Raw genomic sequence first — 25,749 nt, forward strand, 5'->3', positions numbered from 1 at the left:
CACTTCAAGTTCATACGTGAGTCAAGACAGGTGGCCAAATACTTTTGGCAATATATTATATATTAATTCTTGAATCTGATTCAATGTCGGCGCTGTTCAGAGAAGCTGCAATATTCGAGGTCGGTCTGGTTGTAGCTTTAAAGTTTGTGTCACCTTCTTCTTCTTCAAATGTTAATATAGTTGAATTGACAGCGCCTCTTATGGTCACAGACAAGTCGTGCAGTTTTTTGCCTCAGTTGCTTCAGGACGTGACAAATCAATCCCACACAGCTCGTTATCTCTCCACCTCCACTTGTTTTTCCCCACTACTTATTTTTGGATTTACCTTTCTGTTGCCCCCTCACATTGTTAACAGCTTGATGTCATGTGACATCTTTGGTTGTGGTTGTACTTTTCATAATGGCGCCTGTTCCCAATGGGAATTCCTGCGCTCCGACAGGAGTGAAACACTTGTCAAGAAGAGTCTGTTACGTTCCAGCGACTGCATTTTTTTTTTTTTTACCTTTTGCTTTCTGGATGTAAAAATCACCAATTTTAGCAAGAGCGCAAATGCTTCCGTGTCTGTCGGACCTGGTCTTTGCTGGCGCGTGACGGCAGGGACGTGAAGGCAAACATCTGCTCATCTCCACGGGTTCTGTCTGCTCTTGGCAGACTGTTATAACAGTCTGACTTCCCAGAGGACTCACACTCATTTTCGCTCATCAAGATGAATTGCAACTACTGATGTAATGCTATTCTATCCCACCAGGAGGCACTTGATTTATCACCGCTTGTCAGCCGCCCCACTAAAATATTTTTTTTGCATCGGCAACACATGTCACAATTTAAGGCGATTTATATTTAAACATGCCAAAAATGTTTGTTGAAGGTGTAGTGAAACTGTAGTTCACCAACTTGGCCACTAAGTAGAGCAACTAAGCTTTAGTTCAGGGTTCGCCAACCCGTCGATCTTTGGGACCCCACCGGTCAATCACCAACTATTGCAACGCATCTAACTTTTTCCAGCATCCAACATCAAACAACTCCTCCCTCAACCAAGAGTTCATGACTATTATTGCTCGCCTGCAGCGGGAAGTTAACAAGCCAGATACTAAACTGTGTGAACATTGCTCCAAAGTACTGATATTGGGTTGTTTTATTGTGCCTACAAAATAAAACATTGACATGTGCAAAGGCAGTAATGTATGAATAAAAACAAGGTGGCAGCTAAATAATAATTTCCTTGTTTATACCCTCATTTATCACACAGGAAAAACTCGCCAGGTGAACAGCTGATTATACTGTTCACATGTTGTGAAATTAGTTATTTACGCAGAAATAGTTGGTAAATTATTAATACCAAAACTAAATTTTTTTTCAAAAAAGTGTCTGTAACAGTAGTAACAGCAGTAAAAACAGCTCAACCGACAAAACAGAAGTCATCGTCATAGACTCACTACCTGTGGAAGTTAGCTCTCCAATCAGCTAAAACAGACTCCATAAGTCCTTGTGACATTTTTGGTGAATTTACAAAGTGACACAGTACAAAAAGATTGCCGTTGTCAGTTAATTAAATGAACAAAGACACTTGTAAACGTGATAGCATGCTGGCTAATGCGAACAACGCTTTGATAGCATGTACACATTTACATGAAAACAGTCTTACAGACATCACACATGGGATGGTTTAGTAAGTAATAATTGTTTAAGTTATACTGTAAAACGCTCCTTGGAACAATGAATCAATATGATGGTTAAAAGACGGGACATGACTTCTACTTCCGGTTAAAGGCTTAGTCTAAAAAAAGGGCAGTGCAGCACAGCAGCATCTGCAGTGAGCGAACCTATCCAAAAGATGGCGCCATTGCACAAACTATATGACACCTATACACTGTGTTTGCTTAGTTTTTTCTTAAACTCTTTGCATAATGATCGTCAGCAAAGAAATCTCCAAAAAGTTATCCGCACAATTTTAAAAGCTGCTGGGTTTAAAGCATATGAAAAAAAGTGTGACTTACATTCCAGAATTTACTGTAGTTATCAATACACTTCAACAATGGTAAGTGTTTTTCACACTTACCATTGTTTTCTGAGTAATTTCACTTGATCAAACCTTTTCTAAAATTCCACGCTACTAAACATATAAAGGATGTACCATGATTCCTGCTGATATCGGTTTAAGCCAACACGTAATGCTCCAATATTGGTATCATATTGGATATTAAAATAACTGTCATTTGTAACCTCTTACTTCAATTCTTATTAGGACTTTTAGTACTAGTACTAATTTGTTTTCATATGTCACAATTAAACTTTTGTCTGGACATTGTGCTATTATCCATTTGGATGAAAGGGTAAAACACTACGACGAGTCTGGGTCCAAAATTGGCTTTATCTGGGCTTTATTTTATGCAATGGGGGCGGCGTGGCGCGGTTGCGAGAGTGGCCGTGCCAGCCATCTAAAGGTTCCTTGTTCAATCCTCACCTACTACCAACCTAGTCACGTCCATTGTGTCCTTGAGCAAGACACTTCACCATTGCTCCTGATGAGTCGTGTTCATGGCCTTGCATGGCAGCTACCCCCATCAGTGTGTGAATGTGTGAATGTGGAAAAAAAAAAAGAAGTTTGGGCAGCACGGTGGTACAGGGGTTAGTGTATGTGCCTCACTATACGAAGGTCCTGAGTAGTCTTGAGTTAAATCCCGGGCTCGGGATCTTTCTGTGTGGAGTTTGCTTGTTCTTCCCGTGACTGCGTGGGTTCCCTCCGGGTTCTTCGGCGTCCTCCCACTTCCAAAGACATGCACCTGGGGATAGGTTGATTGGCAACACTAAATTGGCCCTAGTGTGTGAATGTGAGTGTGAATGTTGTCTGTCCAGGGTGTTCCCCGCCTTCCGCCCGAATGCAGCTGAGATAGGCTCCAGCACGCCCCGCGACTCCTAAAGGGACAAGCGGTAGAAAACGGATAGATGGATTAATGCAATGAATCAATCAATCAATCAATCAATCATTCAATCATATACTTTATTAATCCCTGAGGGGAAATTCATTTTTTTTAGCACAATCCCATCCAACACATTTACAGGGAGACAGAACAGGAACGCTGCCAAGTAGGGAAAATGATAAACGCTGTTGGGGATGGGGGGAGTTGCCTGAGTAAAAAAAAAAAAAAGGTTCGGTGTCAAACTGGGCTCCTTTGCAGGGGGTCCAGACTGAGGCCAAGAAAAAAAAAAACTCAATAGCCATAAACCCATGTTACATAGAATCCACAAAACTTGCAACAGAGGGAGTGAGGGCTATGGTGGTAGGCTGCTGCTATCCAAAGCGCTGCTCAGCCGTCCATCACCCCTAAGGGATTCAAGTAGTAGATCAAGTGGATACACCACTCTCCTTTTGGGCCCACTTCTGGTGAAAACTACTTCCAAAACAGCTGAGGAAGTAGTCTTATCTTCATGTAAGCATATAGAAAAACAAACAAAGTTCAACTAAACACAATATGTCCTATAGTCATTATGTCTGGTTTAAAAAAACAATGCAATCAACTACCAAGCTCTCTAATGTGTACAAAAACATTACCAGCTGTGGCTGAAGGCAACTTCCAAGTTTATGTATTTATTTTTTTAATTATGAGTGGTCAGCATCTAATGGATTATCTACCTCTACATGCGCTTTAAAATGTTGCTACTCAACTGTCAGTGTGAAAGTAATGTTGCACTGTTCATTAGAATCAACTCATTCGAGCTATTAATGCTGACTCAGCAGTTTGTCCTTTACTGCTATTACAATATTGCACTGTTGTGCAAAGCTGGATAGGATAGGATGGGATAAGATAGGATTGCGCTTTGTTGTCATTGCACAAGTACAACAAAATTTAATTTTCAGCACATACCTTTCAAGAGCATACATACATTGTACAGGGTGACAGAAACGCTGCCTGGGTGTAGGGGTTTTAGGATGAGTAAAAAAAAAAAAATGATCCCCAGACTGGGCTCCTAAGGGGGGGCTAAGTCTGGGGCCAGGAAAAAAATGTAATATACACAAATGACTTTCTCATACAATAAACTAAGTTCTCCTTGTCTCCTCCGCAGAGCTCCACAGTTCATCATGCGGGAACCCTGGCGTACCGCCCAAAGCGGTGCTGAACGGCGGCGGCCGCTTCGCTGTGGGGGACAGCGTACGCTACAGCTGCGTGTCCGGTTACGTCCTGGACGGACACGCCACGCTCACCTGCATCCTCAATGCCGGGAACACGGCCGTGTGGGACTTCCCCGCCCCCGTCTGTCGAGGTAGAGACCACCAAGCATGCTTGTTTACCTGCAGCGCTGAAGGGCTTCATCCAAATATTCCAACATACGTCAATGTCGCCTTCTATTTGAGGAATGTGCAGAGAAAGCCCTTCCCAGGCTGTGCATGTTTTTTCTGAGTGTTTGGAAGCTGTTGGTCCTTGTTTGCTTAAGGTGTGTGTGGGCGAGACAGACAAATAAGTACACTTTGCTTTCATCTATTTTGGTGTTATTGACGTTTTCCAACCTTTATGGTTGATACACATATAAAGTCAGCCACATTTCCGCTACTTTTAACACCTCAGTACTTGCAAATCTGAAAATAATATTTTTTATTTTTTTTTGTATTATTTTTAACTAGCTAAGGTTTCTTTCTCTGAATGTTCTGAACTCCTAGCTCCACAGTTGTATTGAACAGGTGCATGATGTCTATAGGTGTTATCATCCCTCAACCTGTCATAGCTTCTTTGGAGCACAAGTTTGTTGAGACTGAATCAACAGCCCCTCCGCTGGTTGCACCACATTTTGTACCATTTGCTTTAAGATGCAACTCATCAATTCCACAGTCATAGAAAAAGCAAGTTAATCACATTCTTAGCTGATGCCTCAGTGAAAATGCCTGATGTCATGATAGTAGTATAAATCAGGGGTTCCTCAACTTTTTGACCTCAGGGCCCAGCTTTTCCACGACACAAGGCCCCGGACTCCACTCAAATATTAATAAGGATTTGATTTTAACAGTATTTAGTAGTTATATCTAACCCGTTTACAGTGTAAGAGGATACACCTTGTCAAATGATATGAAACTATGTGTTAATCACATGCTTAGGTCAGGCTGATTACAAAAATACATACTAACCAAATATATGGCAAAATTATGCAGAGCTAAAATATAAAACGTCTTACAAAATTGGCAATAATCTTTCATAAATAAACCAAAGAAAATGTGTTGAAAAAATGTATTACAACTATGTCCATACGAAACACAGCTGAGGAACAGATATTTTTTGGCGGCCCTCTAGGGCAGTGGTTCTCAACCTTTTTTCAGTGATGTACCCCCTTATCAGAGCAAAGCATTTTTGGTTGAAAAAAAGAGATAAAGATGTAAAATACAGCACTATGTCATCAGTTTCTGATTTATCAAATTGTATGACAGTGCAAAATATTGCTCATTTGTAGTGGTTTTTCTTGAACTATTTGGAAAAAAAGATATAAAAATAACAAAAAACTTGCTGAAAAATAAACAAGTGATTCAATTATAAATAAAGATTTCTACACATAGAAGTAATCATCAACTTAAAGTGCCATCTTTGGGGATTGTAATAGAGATCCATCTGGATTCACGAACTTAACTCTAAAAATTTCTTCACAAAAAAAGAAATCGGTAACATTAATATGTTACAAAAAATCTAGCTGTCAACACTGAATATTGCATTGTTGCATTTCTTTTTACAGTTTATGAACTTAGATTCATATTTTGTGAAGTATTATTCAATAAATATATTTATACAGGATTTTTGAATTGTTGCTATTTTTAGAATATTTAAAAAAAAATCTCACGTACCCCCTGGCACACCTTCAAGTACCCCCAGGGGTGCGCTTACCCCCATTGGAGAACCACTGCTCTAGGGGGCTGTCGCGGCACAACAATGGGCCACACCCTATGGTTAAGAAGCACTACTATGGATTACCAAGGATAGTGTAACTTCGATTTACAAATTTAATTGGTTCTTTAACAGGGAAAAAAGTTTGTATATTGCAGCAAATTTCTCTATAAGAAACAATGTAAATATGAAGAATGGGTTTCAGTCTCGACAAAAGTCCACATTTTAGTAAAATGTTGTACTCTTTAAAGGCCTACTGAAACCCACTACTACCCACCACGCAGTCTGATAGTTTATATATCAATGCTGAAATATTAACATTGCAACACATGCCAATACGGCCTTTTTAGTTTATTAAATTGCAATTTTAAATTTCCCGGGATTTTTTTCTTGAAAACGTTGCGTAATGATGACGTGTACGCGTTACGTCACGGGCTGTTAGGAAGTATGAGCGCTGCGTACACACACAGCTAAAAGTCGTCTGCTTTAACGGCATAATTATTTTTGGAAATCTGTGTTGCTGAATATTTTGCAATTTGTTCAATTAATATTGGAGAAGTCAAAGTAGAAAGAAGGAGTTGGGAAGCTTGTTTAAAATTCACGGAGGTGAAACTTTACTATGGATCACAGCGGACTTGGATCCCGACTACATGTCAACTAGCAGGTTTCGGTGAGAAAATTGTGGTTAAAAAGTCGCCTCTTACCGGATATCAGCTGAGCTTGTGCCGTCCAAACAGCTGCCGTCGACTTCCCTGAGACACTGCGCGTCAACACCCGGCCGTAGACGTACACTTCCGACTGGAAGTGTATTGTTAAACTCACTAAAACACTAGCAAGACAATAGAAAGATAAGGGATTTCCCAGAGTTATCCTAGTAAATGTCTCTAAAAACATATGAATCTGTCTCAATGTAACGCGATTGCAATCGCGTATTTTTTTTTTTAACTTGTTATATATATATTTTTTTTTTCTAGTCTGTCGCTATCAATATCGTCAAACACGAATCTTTCAACCTCACTCAAATTAATGGGGAAATTGTCGTTTTCTCAGTCTGAATAGCTGTTTTTGTTGGAAGCTCCCATTAAAATCAATGTGAATATATGAGGAGCCATCAACATGTGACGTCATCTTCTGCGACTTCCGGTAGAGGCAGGGCTTTTCTCCATTTGCGAACTTTATCGTGGATGTTCTCTACTAAATCCTTTCAGCAAAAATATGGCAATATCGCGAAATGATCAAGTATGACACATAGAATGGACCTGCTATCCCCGTTTAAATGAGAAAATCTCATTTCAGTAGGCCTTTAAAGACAATGTAAAGTGCTATACAGTACTGTGTATCAAACAAACACAATAAGGGAATGATGGACTAAATGGTCCCTAGTGTGTGAGTGTGACAGCCTTGAGACCTCCGAATTCGGGAGATGAGTGGGGTGGGAGGGTTAGGGGGGGTCGGGTTTGGTGGTAGCTGGGGTGTATATTGTAGCGTCCCGGAAGAGTTAGTGCTGCAAAGGGTTTTGGGTACTTGTTTTGTTGTGTTTATGTTGTGTCACGGTGTGGCGCATATTTGTAATAGTGTTAATGTTGTTTATACGTCCACCCTCAGTGTGACCTGTATGGCTGTTGACCAAGTATGCTTTGCATTCGTTCATGTGTGTGAGTAACCGCACCTATTTTGTGACTGGGCCGACACGCTGCATGTACGGAGGAAAAGTGGACATGACGACAGTCTGTAAGGGACGCTAAAGGCATTGCCTTTAAGGTACGCCCCCGATATTATTGTCCGGGTGGAAGTCGGGAGAAATTCGGGAGAATGGTAGCAACCGGGTGATTTTCGGCAGTCTCCCGGAAAAATCGAGAGGGTTACCAAGTATTGGCCCTGCAATGTGGTGGCGACTTGTCCAGGGGGCATTTCGCCTTTCACCCGAATGCAACTGGGATAGGTTCCAGCAACTACCCGTTAACACCCGCAACTCTGAGAGGGACAAGCGGTAGAAAATGGATGGATGAATGGATCAACGTTCTATTTAGTAACAAAGCCAAAACAGCAACCAGCAGAACCGTCCTTATTTTCAGTCGACACACACAGACACACGCACACACGCACACACTGTCACTAGCCCTGTGGTGCATCACTGTTTGACATCACAAAACTCCTTATCTTTAACAGCCAGGCCACTGCAATGATTAGGAATAAAACAGTAAATCCACATTACGTTGTTGGTTGATTTTCTTTGCATTCTGCGGAAGTTAGGGCGATGCATTGTTGACAACGTTGTGGATACTTTCCAAACTGCAAACACACGAAAACTATTATGAAAAGGTTAAAAGCCCTTAAAAAGCAAACTGCTCATTCAATCAACAACTGTTGATTGAATGAGCACCGTAAATCAGTCAGCCCGCCCGTTATGGATGTACTGCCTGGCAAAAAATGGCTGCACTGCTGGCACACAACGGGTGAATGAAACGTTTGTACACCAAAGCATATTGTGGTTTGTAAATCGAGGTTCCTGCTTATAGATGTTGTTTTGTGCCACTATTTTTATATTAGTGCTCAATCCGACAAATATTTTTTTTGCTGAAGTAAAACATGTTTAATAGATGCTAATCACACTAAATAATTACATTTTAAAACTTTACAATCACCGTCCTAAATGTTGTTGTTCAAGTTAGTGAACAATATCTTCGCATTCCGGTCGAAGTCTTCAAGTTATATTTTACCCTGATGAACAACTAACTTCTTCCTTGTACAATTGTAGCAAAGTTAGCTAAAAACTTCTCTAGGCAGCGAGCTTGTTGACACTGAACCAACAGTGCCCCCGCTGGATGCAGCCATCTAGTGCAGATAAATGTATATTTTAAATAACTTAATGAACTAAGATTTACTGTTAGGCTCGGGTATAATAAACATTATTTTTGTGCCACCTGATTGTATTTTCTTCCAATTTTGTAGAGATTCTGCTAGATGTTTTATCTGTGCATGCATTAATTCTGACGTGGTGCATTAAACCAGTATTTTTCAACCACTGCGCCACGGCACACTAGTATGCAAACCAGTATTTATAATCATAATATATTATTATAATAGTCATAATATATAATTATAATAGTGTTATCGTCTTCATTATCAGAAGGCGGCAGCAGGTTCACGCCTGTAAGTTATGTTTTGGTTTTGGTCATGCTATGTTTAGTTTTGGACATTCAATCACGTTTTGCACTTCCTGGTTTTGTTTGTTTCCATGCCAACTCATTAGTTTTCACCTGTCACGTCCCTGTTCTCAGCCTCACACCTGTTTTCACTAATGATCATAACTATTTAAGTCACTCTTTTTCTTGTCTTCGTCCTGGCATCTTCACACTCGAACGCACCCTATCCATGCTGCACCCAACCTTCACGCCCTCGTCCACAGTTCCATGCCGTGTAAGTTTGTGTATTTATGCCACAGTGCTAGTTTTGTTTTGTTTGTATATAGTCATGCCATCGTGCTGTTTCTGTTCATAGTTCATTCATGCCAATCGAGCAAGTGTTTTTGTTTCACGTTTGTACTGTTTAGCCAAGTTTCTTCCTCCATTGTGAGCGCCTTTTGTTGTTTATTTGTTTATTAAATAAAAAACCATGTACTCACGTCCACGCCGCACTCGTGCTGATTCTCATCTGCATCGAAGAAACAATCCACGTCCAAGCCTTGTTGTGACACAGGTAGCTAATTGCTTTGTAGACATCGGGAACATGGTTTGTCATGATCACAATATGAAGACAACAGCGGGAGGCAGCGTGGAGGTAAAAAGGTATCTAATGCTTAAAACAAAAATGAACAAAAAGTAAGTTCCCCTAAAACATGGGTAGAAAACATATGGTTCTAAAGCCGGGTGTGGCTCTTTTGATGACTGCATCTGGCTCTCAGATAAATCTTAGCTGACATTGCGTAACACGATAAGTAATGAATCATTTTGCGGGTAATCACAGTGAATCTTTGGGTGTCCCACGATTCGATTCAATATAGAATTGTTGCTATTTTTAGAGTATTTTGAAAAAATCTCACGTACCCCTTGGCATGCCTTCAAGTACCCCCAGGGGTACACATACCCCCATTTGAGAACCTCTGGCTTAGAGAGCCAACTTGTTTGACGTATGAAACATGAATTGCTCTTTTGTCTACTTGTTGTCCTGTCAAGCCGTACCCTCACAAGCGACGTCCTCCGAGCCTGGCTTGTATTTGATTTAGTTTGATCATGCCGGAAACCCCCACCCCGCTGCTGTGGCCGACCGGGACCACCCCCCACCCCCGAACATTAAATGTTGGCATGAAACCACCTGTACTCACAGTGTCTCTCCCTGCAGCAGCTTGCCTGAAATGGGCGGCGGGTGATTGACGCCGACTGTGTCGTCGCGGCGCGTGTGAGCAATTAATGGCCTTCATTCCGGGTCTGCGTGTCTGGTGTTGTTATGAAGCTGAGCGTGAGTCGGTCTCATGCTGCGACGCTGTGGAGAAAACGTGTGGCCTGTTTTATTTTGACGCCTTCTCTGTCATCGTCACCTGTCACTTTTCATCACATACTAATGAGGTCGTGTTTGTGTTTGGGACACTCGGTGGAGAGGCACAGCATGGGAACGGCTAAAGGATTAAAAAAAATAAACCCAAGTTGCTTCCTATACTCGCGCTAGTCTTTATTTTATGAAGTGTATTAGTCAGGGCAGTTACGAGGATGAGATCTAAATTGGAAGCGGGCAATAATAGTGAAGCGAGATGATTAGTATTGTTTATTATTCCCCCTTTTTACTGCTTTTAAGTCTTCTTTTATGCTTTTTATTATTCCAATTGAACTATTGTGATCAAACAATTTCCGTTGTACATCAATAAAGTTTGCCTACAGGGGTTAGTGCGTGTGCCTCATAATAAGAAGGTCCTCGGTTCGATCCCCGGGAGCTTTCTGTGTGGAGTTTGCATGTTCTCCCTGTGACTGTATTAATGGGGACGGTGTGGCAGGGTTCGGAGAGTTGCCGTGCCAGCAAACCGAGGGTTCCTGGTTCAATCCCCTGCTTCTACCAACCCTCGTCATGGCTGTTGTGTCCTTGAGCAAGACACTTCACCCTTGCTCCTGATGGGTCGTGGTTAGCGCCTTGCATGGCAGCTCCCGCCATCAGTGTGTGAATGTGTGTGTGAATGGGTGAATGTGGAAATAGTGTCAAAACGCTTTGACTTCCTTAACAAAAAAAAAATGTAGAAAAGCGCTATAAGAGTGTAGCAGGGTCAATTACGTCCTGTAAATAATGTATTTTATAATGTTGTATTATTGTTATAATTACACAAAATATCATCAATCAATCAATCAACGTTTATTTATATAGCCCTAAATCACAAGTGGCTCAAAGGGCTGCACAAACCACAACGACATACTCGGTAGAGCCCACATAAGGGCAAGGAAAAACTGACCCCAGTGGGACGTCGACCATGATGACTATGAGAAACCTTAGAGAGGACCGCATGTGTGGGCAACCCCCCCACATATGAGAAACATATATATTTTTTGCAAATAATCATTCACTTAGAATTTTATGGTTGCTACACATTGCACAAAAGATGGCAGAGGGGCATTTTTACCACTGTGTTACATGGTCTTTCCTTTTAACAACACTCAGTAAACGTTTGAGAATTGGACAGACCAATTTTTGAAGCTTTTCAGGTGGAATTATTTACCATTCTTTCTTGATATACGGATTAAGTTGTTCAACAGTCTGGGGTCTCCAGTATTTTAGGCTTCATATTGCGCCACACATTTTCAACGGGAGACAGGTCTGGCCAACAGGCAGGACAGTCTAGTACCCGCAGTCTTTTCTATGAAGCCACGTAGTTGTAACACGTGACTTAGCATTGTCTTGCTGAAATAAGCGGGCGCCCATGATAACGTTGTTTGGAAAATTAGCCATTATTAGCAAAACATAACTACGTTTTCAGATCGAACATTAAGTATCTTGTCTATGCAGTTTATTCAATTGAACATAGGTTGAAAAGGATTTGCAAATCATTGTATTTTGTTTTCATTTACGATTTACACAACGTGCCAACTTCACTGGTTTTGGGTTTTGTACATGGCGCTATGAACCCTGATAGCAGTGCTTTAAAACATAGCTACTCGTAACTAGCTAGCGGCTAAAATCACTCTATACTGTTTCAGCTACTTCAAAATCACTAATCCTTGTCTCCATGGCGACAAATAAGGTACATTTCTGACAAGTATCATACCTGTAGGACGAGGATTAGGTAAACATGTTTCACTACACACCGTAGGAGGATACAATAGCTAACCGCTAAAAGCAAGATAGCACTCCCCAATGAAACAAAAAGATGGATCCTTACAAATGTCGATTGTAACAATACCAAGTACAAGAGCTGTATTTTGTCAATATTATATCCATCCATCCATTTCCTACCGCTTGTAACCTTGTTGGGTCGCGGGGGGTGCTGGAGCCTACCTCGGCTGCATTCGGGCGGAAGGCGGTGTACACCCAGGACAAGTCGTCACCTCATCACAGGGCCAACACAGATAGACATACATCGATATTTTTTATTATCAGAACATTTTTGTTCATTTGTTTATTGTTCATAAACTCAGGAAACATGTCCCTAAATACAGGAGGACTTTAATTATGACCAATGAATTACCTTGTAATTACTTAATATTGGATTGACACCCAAAATTTTAGTTTCACCCAAAACTAATGTACAGTATCCAAACAACAGAAGAATAAGGTATTATTACATTTTAACAGAAGTGTAGATAGAGCATGTTGAAACAGAAAGTGAGCAGATATTAACAAGTATCTTAATAATCCATTTTCTACCACTCGTCCATTATAATTTTGACAAAATGACACAACTAGAAATGCGACAATATGTTACTGCATATGTCAGCAGACTAATTAGGAGCCTTTGAAACCTGTTTGCTTACTTACTAATAAACGACAAGTTGTCTCGTATGTTCACTATTTTTATTTAATTACAAAACTATTCTTTAATTGCAATAAGAAAGGTATATTTAATGTATCATGAGATGTCCTGTTAAAATAAAGCCAATAATGACATTTTTTGCTGTCCCCTTTATTTTGAAAAGTGTCAAAATACATTTTGGAAACGGTACCAGTACCAAATTATTGATAATGGGACAACCCTAGAGAACCCAGTGAGAAGGCCTTTACAGTAGTCTAACCTGCTGGAGACAAGGGCTGATTTAAACATTCTTCCTCTGATTTTGGCAATGTTTTTTTCAGGTGGGAAAAAGCTGCTGATGTCATTGATTTATTGTGGCTGTTCAAGTTCAAGTCAGAGTCCATTTTAACCCCCAGATTTCTAACCTGATTATTAGGTTTCAGGTTTATGGTCTCAAGGTGACTGATAGTAGTTTCTCTTTGCTTCTGTGGGCCAAAGACAGTGGCTGCGTTTTCATTACCTTCAGAATTGCGCAAAACCTATATATCGTAATAAGAAACAGGTAATGGAAACACCCATATTTCAAAAAAAACTCTTAAAGGCCTACTGAAACCCACTACTACCCACCACGCAGTCTGATAGTTTATATATCAATGATGAAATATTAACATTGCAACACATGCCAATACGGCCTTTTTAGTTTACTAAATCGCAATTTAAAATTTCCCGCAGAGTTTCTTCTAGAAGACGTTGTGTAATGATGACGTGTACGCAAGACGTCACAGATTTCTAGGAAATATGAGCGCTGCACACACATACAGCTAAAAGTTCTCTGCTTTAACGGCATAATTACACAGTATTTTGGACATCTGTGTTGCTGAATCTTTTGCAATTTGTTCAATTAATATTGGATGAGTCAAAGTAGAAAGATGGAGTTGGGAAGCTTTAGCCTTTAGCCACACAAACACACGGTGATTCCTTGTTTAAAATTCCTGGAGGTGAAACTTTCCTATGGATCAGAGCGCGGTCAAGCGATCATGAATCACGACAGAATGTCAACCAGCAGGTTTCGGGGAGAAAATTGTGGTAAAAAGTCGCTTCTTACCGGAGATCAGCTGAGCTTGTGCCGTCCATAGCTGCCGTCGTCTCCCCTGTGACATTGCCGTCAACACACCCGTGGAGACACACCTTTGACTATCAGGTACTGTTAAACTCACTAAAACACTAGCAACACAATAGAAAGATAAAGCATTTCCCAGAATCATCCTAGTAAATGTGTCTAAAAACATCTGAATCTGTCCCAATGCAATCGCATTTTTTTTTTTTCCTAGTCCGTCGCTATTAATATCCTCAAACACGAATCTTTCATCCTCGCTCAAATTAATGGGGAAATTGTCGTTTCCTCGGTCCGAATAGCACTTTTTGTTGGAGGCTCCCATTAAAATCAATGTGAGTATGTGGGGAGCCCCCACATTTGCGACGTCATCGTCGCAAGGGCTTTTTTTGTCAGCACCAAAAGTTGCAAACTTTATCGTGGATGTTCTCTACTAAATCCTTTCAGCAAAAATATGGCAATATCGCGAAATGATCAAGTATGACATAGACTGGACCTGCTATCCCCGTTTAAATAAGAAAATCTAATTTCAGTAGGCCTTTAAATCTCGCTAAAACATTTTTGCGCTTTCATGTGTTTTTTTTAGAGACGGGAAATGTTTCGCAAAAGCTTTTTTTTTCAAAAAAGAGGTCACCGATGCAGGACAACGAGGGTAGACGGGTCGTCTTGTCTCGCTTCTGGTGAGACGGCACCGATGCACCGGGTCGTCTCGCGGGTCCCTTCCCGTCAATAGAGGCCGACTCGCAGGCTTGGAGAGAACCACATGCCCGAACATGTGTCGAGGGGGCCGTAAGTTTCCGATCAGTCGGCATGCTTAGAGAGACCCACGTACCCAAACAAGTGTCAAGAGGGCTGTAAGGATGTTGCGTTTACTACCTTCTCAGTGGCCATGTGGTTAGAGTGTCCGCCCTGAGACTGGATGGTCGTGAGTTCAAACCCCAGCTGAGTCATACCATAGACTAAAAAAATGGGAACCATTGCTCCCTGCTTAGCACTCAGCATCAAGGGTTGGAATTGGGGGTTAAATCATCTATATGATTCCCGGGCCGCTGCGGTTGACTGCCCCCCTCACCTCCCAAGGGGTGGAACAAGGGGATGGGTCAAATGCAGAGGGTAATTCCACCACACCTTGTGTGTATGTGACTATCGTTAGGACTTTAACTTTAAGTGATCACCCGCTGCCTTCATCTTCTATTGACATCACGGCGACAGCTTTGGGTGCAATATCTTCCTCATAGTGGAGTCTCGGGGGATGAGATTTTACGAGAATTACGCTTCGTGACGGAAACACCCTTTAATGGAAACACCTACAAGCCGCAAATGTACTTTGTCGAAATCTTGGAAATATTGCTTTTATTTTGCGAAAAACTCCAATAGAAACACAGCTAAGGATTTCTGTTTTTTCTGAGTTAAACTACTCCCTTCATCAGTGTGTGAATGTGTGTGTGAATGGGTGAATGTGGAAGTAGTGTCAAAGCACTTTGAGTACCTTGAAGGTAGAAAAGTGCTATACAAGTACAACCCATTTATCATTTATTTATTTATCATGAGACTTGTGCAAAGTTGTGGATACATATTAAAACACATTACATCAGGAGGTTGCCTACAGCCACAGCTTTTGACGCCAATGTTTAATGACCGAGCGCTATTTAGGGCACCAAGGGACCATGGGATACTCCATGATTAACTTTGTTGATGTGTTAATTGGAGCTTTGACAGTACAGTATATTTGACTGTCAAGTTGGCCTTCCAGTTCCACACTCGTCCTGTAGGTGTCAGTAATATGAGATATGAAGTGGTTGGAAAAGAACCATTCACCTCTACCGAGTTTTTTGCAATGATGGATTTTTTTTTACCAGGAATTTGCAAACCTAATACACATAGAGCCTGATCTACTGAAGGTTTCAAAACATGCAATTTTGATGGCGCACGCAAAGCTTATCTACTAACTTTGTGTGCAGAGGATTCATTACATCCATTTTTTACTGCAGGTCCTTCTCAGTGTCCTATCCCAGCCGTTCCTAGACATGGATTGATTCTTTTAAATCATCAAAACAAACAATATGCAGAATATATGCTGATTTTCAGAACACCCAAGACAGTAGGGGGAGGAGATGCAAATACTGTATAATCATTTAGCACTCCCAGTGTGATTTATCAAAACTAAAATTGTTTAGCATCTGTATGTATAACTTAGAACATGTGCGTGCAAACTCACACAGGTATGCACAAATGGCCATACTGTGGTCAGAAGTAGGCACTCTCAATATGACAGACCATGGAATGCCGTGTCGACATATTTTTTTCAGAAATAAAAATATTCAACATAACTACCCAGCAAACATAACCAACAAATGTCTCTTATTCGAATGGCGTTCGTTTTTCATATATATTACTAATATCACACCCACATGAAAAAAATGTGCAACGTGCAATATTTTCTTGCCACTGGATCATAGAAGAGCGCCATTGTGGTTAATGTCAGTGTTGTGGCAAAAACAGCGGTCGTGTGGCCCTCCACAGCGCACCTTTGACATGCTAAAAATAGATTATGTCTATACAGCAGAAAGGGTGGTACAAATTATAGATGTGTGCCGAATGTTCTACAATTTTGCGAAACAGCAAAGGTTGAAGAGCACGATAACATGGGTGTGGAAATAAATAAGTATCTCCATGGTGACAGCCGCTGTAGTCCACACAAAAACCTAATTTCAAAATGGCAGCACCATTTTTTGCACACAGAGTCTTAGCAGATCAACCTCAACAAGCCGACAAGTAGTACAACAATTTATAGTTTATGCACACTATTTTTTGGCACATATTGTTTAGATCTTAGTACTGCAGGACCATATACTTCAGTATAAAACATTTCAGGTATTTTTTATGCTATATTGAGAGTATTTTACATTTTTGACTATTGTTTTCATTTTATAGCTGGTAAAAACAAGTATAGGACATAATAAGGAGTAAATTGTTTAAATCACAGGTGTCAGACTCAAGGCCCCAGGGGCCGGATCTGGCTCGCCACATCCCTTTATAAAGGGCCCACGAAAGCCGAGAAATATTATTTGTCAATAAAGTACTTTAGAGTTGTTTTATTAAATGAATTTGTCCTTTACATTTTGACAGAAACAAATCAATGTACTACATGTAAAAGCATATTTTTTTTACTTTTGTATCTAATAATGCAACAAGTAATCTATCGTACAAGTTATCCAGTACCCCGCAGGCACACGACATTAAAACAACATTAATAACTTGTTAAATTGGGTCCTGACTTTGAGCAACTCAAACTTAACGTTGAATAACATACTTTATGTCGGCGTTTAATCAACATTGGGTTGTTACGTTGATTTGAACAGTGAATTTTGGATGTTTCCCAGTCAATATTCTTCCAAAACAAAAAAAAAGTTTAAAAAGATGCTTTTTGATGAAGCTTATACAATGTCAGGTTGTGATATTGATTGGAGCAATTGAAATTTGTTCATTCATTTCCAAAACAACAACGTGGATCCAACGTTAGACATTAAAGTTGTCTGTATTTACGAACACAACTATTTTGGAACGTTGTTTCAAAGTCAGTTTGAAAAAATATGAATGTATAATCCACGTTGTGTCCATGTAGTGTGCCTGTTGGGTAAATTGTACATTGAATAGAGTTTGGGTAAATTGTACATTGAATAGAGTTTACGTAAAAAAACAAAACGTTTAAAAACAACTATGGGACCATTTTTCCATTTACAGTAATAAACCGTAAAACAATACATTTTCCATTGAAAAAAGTGGCACTGTTTTAATTCTGTGAAAACTAACATAAATTGTACGGTAAAGTTTTGGGAACTGATCTTTTACTATAAAATCTATGGATTTTTATTTTAAGTGCAGGTAAAAAAAAAAAAAAGCTCATCCATCCATCCATTTTCTACCGCTTATTCCCTTTGGGATCGCGGGTGGCGTTGGTGCCTATCTCAGCTACAATCGGGCAGAAGGCGGAGTACACCCTAGACAAGTAGCCACCTCATCGCAGGGCCAACACAGATAGACAGACAACATTCACACTCACATTCACACACTAGGGCCAATTTAGTGTTGCCAATCAACCTATCCCCAGGTGCATGTCTTTGGAAATGAGAGGAAGCCGAAGTACAGAGTATAATAATAGTTAATAAATAATAGGTAAATACTTAGTTAATTCAAATCAATATTACACAATGCATCGCAATTGTGTAAAATCTATAGATTTTTGTTCTAAGTACATGTAAAAAAAAAAAAAAAAATATATATATATATATATATATATATATATATATATATATATATATATATGTGTGTAGGTGTGGGAAAAATCACAAGACTACTTCATCTCTACAGAACTGTTTCATGGGGGGTTCCTTCAATTGAGGGAACCCCTCATGAAACAGTTCTGTAGAGATGAAGTAGTCTTGTGATTTTTTCCCACACCTACATATTGCGCTCTACCACGGTATCGAGCACTATTCTCTGGATAATCCAATCAAGACATATATATATATATATATATATATATGTGTGGGAAAAATCACAAGACTACTTCATCTCTACAGAACTGTTTCATGGGGGGTTCCCTCAATCATCAGGAGATTTTCCTGATGATTGAGGGAACCCCTCATGAAACAGTTCTGTAGAGATGAAGTAGTCTTGTGATTTTTTCCCACACCTACATATTGCGCTCTACCACTATATATATATATATATATATATATATATATATAGTTAATAAATAATAGATAAATACTTAATTAAAATTAATCTTACACAATGCACCACAATTGCGTAAAATGGCAAGAAAAAAATCCATATACATTTATATAACATTGACTTTTACACAGTCCTTGTAGGGCAGCCATAACTGCAATGTGGCCCTCAATGAAAACGAGTTTGACACCCCTGGCTATCATTAACAGTTCTGACAATTGTCTGTCACAATGTTTTTATGCTTGTTCAATCACTTGAAGGTTAAAACAGCTCTCTAAGCTGAATAGGTTTGTATGATTATAATAGGTTTGACGTATTTCAACAAATTTTGAATTCCATCAACTATCCTTGTAACGGATTGTTTCCAAATCCGAAAAAACATGGCTTTGTGCCTTCAACTTTAAATGTTTTATGATGCAATAATTTGTCCTGTCCATGGCTAACATGAAGTTTTTAAAATTCTAATATAACATTTCAGACGTTTTGCAGACGCATAACTCTGTATTTAATTCCTCGCCATTGATTTATTGAACACAACACCTAGCCAAGTGTTGGCTGGTCCAAAGAAATTTGCGCGTAAAAGCAATAAAGAACCTTGTTAAGTTGTATGAACATTTTCAGCTGTGTGTCAATTGATGGGTGGTTCCAAGGAGCAGCAGCATTGATGGAATGTCGGCTGGGAGGAAAAGCAACTTGTCATTGCTGGATTAGGAATGTCTCTGTCATTCTGTCAGCTGGGCTAACCGGGGCTAAGCTACCACCATCAACATGGGGCAGCAGCATGAAGGCTTTTGGCTGTTTTTGCTCCGACAATAAATTGTAGTTATGACAAGGCCAGAACCCAGGACAGAGATTTTATTTCGAGTCCGATAAAACTAAATTTTTTGTGTGCTCAGAACACAGGGTCACATTTTTATTTGGATTGTGTTCAAACAGTATTTGTGATGTCAACATTGGCCCAAAAGGATCGCTTTCTTCTATTTTTACAGTATGAAGTCCGCAACTTGGCAGAATCAGTGTTGTTATTTTCTCTACATCAAAGGAATCCGTAAAATCGAATCTAAAATATTTAATTTGAGTGAGCATGATTATTATTCCAACATTTATGCAACACACTCGTATCATGTCAAATAAACAATTAGAAGATGCCTGGTGGGCTACACTGTGATGTCATTTTATTTCATTTTTGTAGCCCTTTTCCAGTTAATAATGCATTCATCTTGATTATACATATATATTGTTGCATTTCACTAAGAAGTAAAAAAAAAAATTGAAAAATAAAATTACTTTTTATTTTATGGCTTTTATTAATTTGGACCACATTTTCCATCAAACTTGAGGTCAATGTCTAAGTTCTTTCGAGACTCTTTGCCGATGTTTAAGGCCATATTTTACACAAATGTTTTAAAGAAATAGAACAACATGTGCGATTTAACTTCCCCTCATCTTTGTACTATGTATATTTTGAATTCGGTACAAATCAGATCATTACCCTAGGAAGAGTCCGCCAATAGGAAAAAAACATGTAAATAGTTTGAAAATCACAACTTCAAGGCAAATGATTTGATGTTTTTTTTTGCATTTTATTTACTGTTGTTATTCATAATATTACTAAATAATTTATAATATATATTTTAAATAGATGCAAATATATTCAAATATTGATATGTTGTCCAATAATTTAACATATATTTGATAATTCATCACGTTTTTCACCATTTTAAAATGGTATTTTTTGTCACACACAAAAAAATGCTTAACATTCTGAGACGCCATGAACACAAAAAAAACATTGTATTTGATAGTGATAATATTTCTAAATAATTTCTAGTGTATTTTTAAATAATTAAAATTATATTCAAACATCTGTAATATGCAATAATTGAACCTATATCTAATAATTCATATTATGTTTTCCATCATTTAAAACTAATCTTTTGTCACGCAGAAGAAAATGCTTAACATCCCGAGACGCCATGCATGTAACAAAAACAGTGTATTTAATATCAATCAATCAATCAATGTTTATTTATATGGCTCTAAATCACAACTGTCTCAAAGGGCTGCACAAACCACTACGACATCCTCGGAAGAACCCACATAATACGGATATTTCTAAATAATTTTAAATATATTTTTAAATAATTGAAAGTATTTAAAAATCTATAATATGTTTTCTGATAATTGAAAATATATTCAATAATTTGTGTGCCTCACAATGCAAAGGTGCTGGGTTCAATCCCGGGCTCGGGATCTTTCTGTGTGGAGTTTGCGTGTCCTCCCCATGACTGCGTGGGTTCCCTCCGGGTACTCCGGCTTCCTCCCACTTCCAAAGACATGCACCTGGGGATAGGTTGATTGGCAACACTAAATTGGCCCTAGTGTGTGAATGTGAGTGTGAATGTTGTCTGTCTATCTGTGTTGGCCCTGTGATGACGCGGCGACCTATCCAGGGTGTACCCTGCATTCCGCCCTAATGCAGCTGGAATTCAATGGTTTCCATCATTTTAATGTGATTATTATTATTATTTTGCGAAATGCAAAAAAAAAAACTTTCACATCCTGAGGCACCATCCATGCAGTAGCAAAATTTTTATTTTATTAGTAATAATAATCTCAAATAATATTATTCACAATAATGGGAAATATATTTAATAATTGCTGACATAGGCTCGAACGCCCGCCCCCCCCGCCACAACACGCGGTAGACATTGCATGGATGGATGGAATTTAAAATATGTTTCCATCATTTTAAAGTGATTATTTTTGGTCACACGCAAAAAAACAATAACATTTATTCAGGTCTCCCTAATTACAGTGTATTATCGTGTTGCACAACATCCTGCTGAATGACTCACATTAGACACCACAGCCCTCTGAATATGCAGCTCATTGGGTTAAGACTGACATACAGTACTTGGACACGCTCCCCTATTTGTTTCACATTATAATAATCCTCCAATTAATGCCGGTCTTAAGAAAGGCTTGTGACCTACTAATTCTTGCCAATGCTGCACATAATGTGTGGCTTTAAGACAGACAGCGTGTCGATGTGTGTGCAGTTCTTGTTTACCATGCATTCAGGGCTGCTTTTTAGCCGCAGATTATTTCTGTATGCTCATGCGGTCATGAGCGTACAGTGGGCGACAAAGAAGGAACACGCGTAGAGGTGGGAAGGAGAGGAAGCAAGCGGGGGGTCATTGTTACAAGCGTGGCAATAAACTGACTGAAAATTAAAGTCGTCTGCTAACGGAAATAAGTCACTGGAGTATTTTTGTCCTGGACGTAAATCCTGAGGTTGCTGCTTGATTGTGTGTTCACCGCGACACCTTGTTGTTATAGTGGAACTGGAGCTGTATCTGGGATCTGAGGCAAGGATGTCGTCGTGGCTTGTGCAGCCCTTTGAGACACTTGTGATTTAGGGCTACATAAGTAAACTTTGATTGATGCATTGTAGGCTTTCACATCAGGCAACACTACCATTGTTTAATAATAATGATGATAATATATTAGATTTATACCACGCTTTTCTATCGTTAGATACTGAAAGCACTCACAGAGAAGTGGGAACCCATCATTCATTCACACCTGGTGGTGGTAAGCTACATCTGTAGCCACAGCTGCCCTGCGGTAGACTGAGGGAACCGTGGCTACCAGTTTGCGCCTACGGCCCCTCCGACCACCACCAATCATTCATTATTCATTCACCAGTGTGAACGGCATCCGGGGGCAAGGGTGCAGTATCCTGCCCAAGGACACAACGGCAGCGATTTGGATGTCAATAGGTGGGAAGCGAACCTGCAACCCTCAGGTTTCTGGCACGGCCACTCTACCCACTACGCCATGCCGCCCCTGACTGTTTGACACAAAAACAGATGCTAAGCACAGGGGCAAGCAAAATATCACAAAATATATTTTTTAGATATAAACAGATTTCATTATTCTGCGGGACAATTTCACAACCACGATAGTAAAAAAGAAAATATTTTTGTTTCCATGGTATCAATGCAAACATATGCCACTCCTGCTCATTGGAATAAAAATTATCCTGAATTTGGAGGGATTATGCAAGATTTTTTATTTATTCTTTTTAACCATGTAAATAAATTCCTGGTAATAAAAAAACAACACATTACCAGGAATTCCTATGTATGGTTCCTAGGTTCCTGATAATGAAAGTTCCTGCGGTTTTTGGGGGAAGGGGACAACATTGTGCTTTTGATTGATTGATTGATTGATTGATTGATTGATTGATTGATTGATTGATTGAAACTTTTATTCGTAGATTGCACAGTTCAGTACATATTCCGTACAATTGACCACTTAATGGTAACACCCAAATAAGTTTTTCAACTTGTTTAAGTCGGGGTGCACGTTAATCAATTCAGAGTACAAATGTATACTATCAGCATAATACAGTCATCACACAAGTTAATCATCATAGTATATACATTGAATTATTTACATTATTATCATCAGATAAATGGACATGGCTTCACTGTGGAAGAGGGGTTAGTGCGTGTGCCTCACAATACGAAGGTCCTGCAGTCCTGGGTTCAAATCCAGGCTCGGGATCTTTCTGTGTGGAGTTTGCATGTTCTCCCCGTGAATGCGTGGGTTCCCTCCGGGTACTCCGGCTTCCTCCGACTTCCAAAGACATGCACCTGGGGATAGGTTGATTGGCAACTCTAAATTGGCCCTAGTGTGTGAATGTGAGTGTGAATGTTGTCTGTCTATCTGTGTTGGCCCTGCGATGAGGTGGCGACTTGTCCAGGGTGTACCCCGCCTTTTGCCCGATTGTAGCTGAGATAGGCGCCAGCGCGCCCCGCGACCCCAAAAGGGAATAAGCGGTAGAAAATGGATGGAGAAATGGACATTGAAACAGTGTAAGTCTTACTTAGTAGGATATGTACAGCGAGCAGAGAACATAGTGAGTTGCGATAGAATAAGAACAAGTATAAACAATAGAAATACATTTGATTATTTACATTAGGTTATTTACAATCCGGGGAGATGGGATGTGAATGGAGGAGGGTATTAGTAAAGGGTTAAAGTTGTCTGGAGGTGTTGTTTTAGAGCAGTTTTGAAGGAGGATAGAGATGCACTTACTTTTACACCTGTTGGGAGTGCATTCCACATTGAGTGGCATAGAAAGAGAAAGAGTTAAGACCTTAGTTAGATCGGAATCTGGGTTTAACGAGGTTTGTGGAGCTCCCCCTGGTGTTGTGGTTATGGCGGTCAGTCACGTTAAGGAAGTAGTTTGACATGTACTTCAGTATCAGGGAGGTGTAGCAGATTTTATAGACTAGACTCAGTGCAAGTTGTTTTACTCTGTCCTCCACACTGAGCCAGCCCACTTTGGAGAAGTGGGTTGGAGTGAGGTGTGATCCGGGGTGGCGGTCTAAATGTAACCGAACTAGCTTGTTCTGGGATGTTTGGAGTCTAGTTTTGAGGGTTTTGGAGGTGCTGGGGTACTAGGAGGTGCAAGCGTAATCGAAAAAAGGGTTGAATGAGAGTTCCCGCTAGAATCTTCAAGGTGCTTTTGTTGACCAGAGAGGAGATTCTTTCGAGGAATCTTGTTCTTTGGTTGACCTTTTTGATTACCTTGGTTGCCATTTTATCACAGGAAAGATTGGCCTCTAGAATGGAACCTAGCTAGGTGATCTCATATTTCCTGGTGATAACAATGTCACCCACTTTTATAGTGAAGTCACTGACTTTTTTAAGGTTGATGTGGGACCCAAATGGGCTGGATTCCGTTTTACCTAAGTGTATGGATAGGTTGTTGTCAGCGAGCAAGGTGCAAATATTAAGGAGTTCAGCACTGAAGATTTATTCCACCTGTGACTTGTCCTTGCCGGATACCAGCAGGGCCGAGTCATCCGCAAACAGGAACAATTCACAGTGGCATGCTGATGGCATGTCATTTACGTATATTAGGAACAGTAAAGGTCCTAGTATACTACTGCCTTGGGGGATTCCACAGTTTACTGAGAGGGGGGGGGGACACGGTGCCGTTCACCTCTACCACCTGTTTCCTCCCCTCCAAGTAAGATTGCATACAGCTTGTTGAGGTTTTATCAAATCCGATTGCTCTGAGCTTATCCAACACTATAGCGTGGTTAACGGTGTCAAAGGCCTTCTGAATGTCCAGCATGACCATGCCGCAGTATTTGTCCGCATCCACCTTCTGTTTGAGGTGGTCGGTCAGATAAAGAAGGCATGTGTCAGTGGAGTGGTTAGTTCTGAAGCAGGATTGGAATTTGTACATTAGTTTATTAGTAGCAAGGTATCTATCAACCTGTTCATAAACTATTTTTTTCATTACTTTCGAAATGGAACTGAGAATAGAAACAGGTCGGTAGTTACCAAGTTCTAATTTGCTTCATTTTTTTATGAAGGGGGTTACTCTTGCTATCTTGAAATCCTTGGGTACTTGGCCTTGTTTGATTGAGAGGTTTATGATCTGTGTGATTATTGGGGCAATGGTAGTGGCGGAGTCCATGAGGAATCTGGAGGGGATATTGTCAAGGCCGGTGGCCTTGTCTGGGTGGAGCGCGCTCAATTTATTAATCACCTCGTCAGCTGAGACCATTTCTAATTTTAAATTGATGTTGATTACTCCTAGCTTTCTGTAGAAGGCTTTAAAGTTTTCTACACCAAAGCGACCAGAGTGATGCGACAGCTTGTTAACGAGAGTTTTGTTTATGCTGGTGAAAAAGGTGTTAAGTCTGCTTGCTACCTCCATTTTGTCTGTAATGAGGGAGTCACCCTCCTTGATGTTGATGTTGGTGAGTTTAGTTTTAAGTTTCTGGCTGCGTCCAGGAAGCTGGTTGTTGAGACTTTTCCAGAGCTCACGTGGCTTATTTGTGTTTTCCTATATTTTGTCGTTGATGTAATTTTATTTTAAGGATTTAGTCAGGTTGTTTGTCTTATTTCTTAATTTATTACATTGCTTTTTGAGTGTTTTAAGGAGTGATTTGAGTTTATTATTATTGGGTTGTTTATCTACTTCGGTTTTACACTTTTGGTATTCGAATATTTTCTCAAAATAAAACTATTGTTACAGCGGGAGGGCGGCGGGGCGGGGGTAGCAGTTTGCTGCGCGG

The 25,749-nt window shown here is 40.0% G+C and overlaps 1 protein-coding gene across 1 annotated transcript in view; it reads left to right on the plus strand.

The window, feature by feature from the left end:
- The window catches only part of csmd3b (CUB and Sushi multiple domains 3b), an 815,905-nt gene that overhangs the window by 347,979 nt on the left and 442,177 nt on the right, over positions 1-25,749 (plus strand). Inside the window, exon 4 of the mRNA XM_061908578.1 lies at positions 4,066-4,263. Coding sequence (XP_061764562.1) covers positions 4,066-4,263 — 198 coding nt within the window. The remainder of the gene's footprint in view (positions 1-4,065; positions 4,264-25,749) is intronic.

Source organism: Nerophis ophidion, linkage group LG08 (genome assembly GCF_033978795.1).
Source record: "Nerophis ophidion isolate RoL-2023_Sa linkage group LG08, RoL_Noph_v1.0, whole genome shotgun sequence".
NCBI classification, from domain to species: Eukaryota; Metazoa; Chordata; class Actinopteri; order Syngnathiformes; family Syngnathidae; genus Nerophis; species Nerophis ophidion.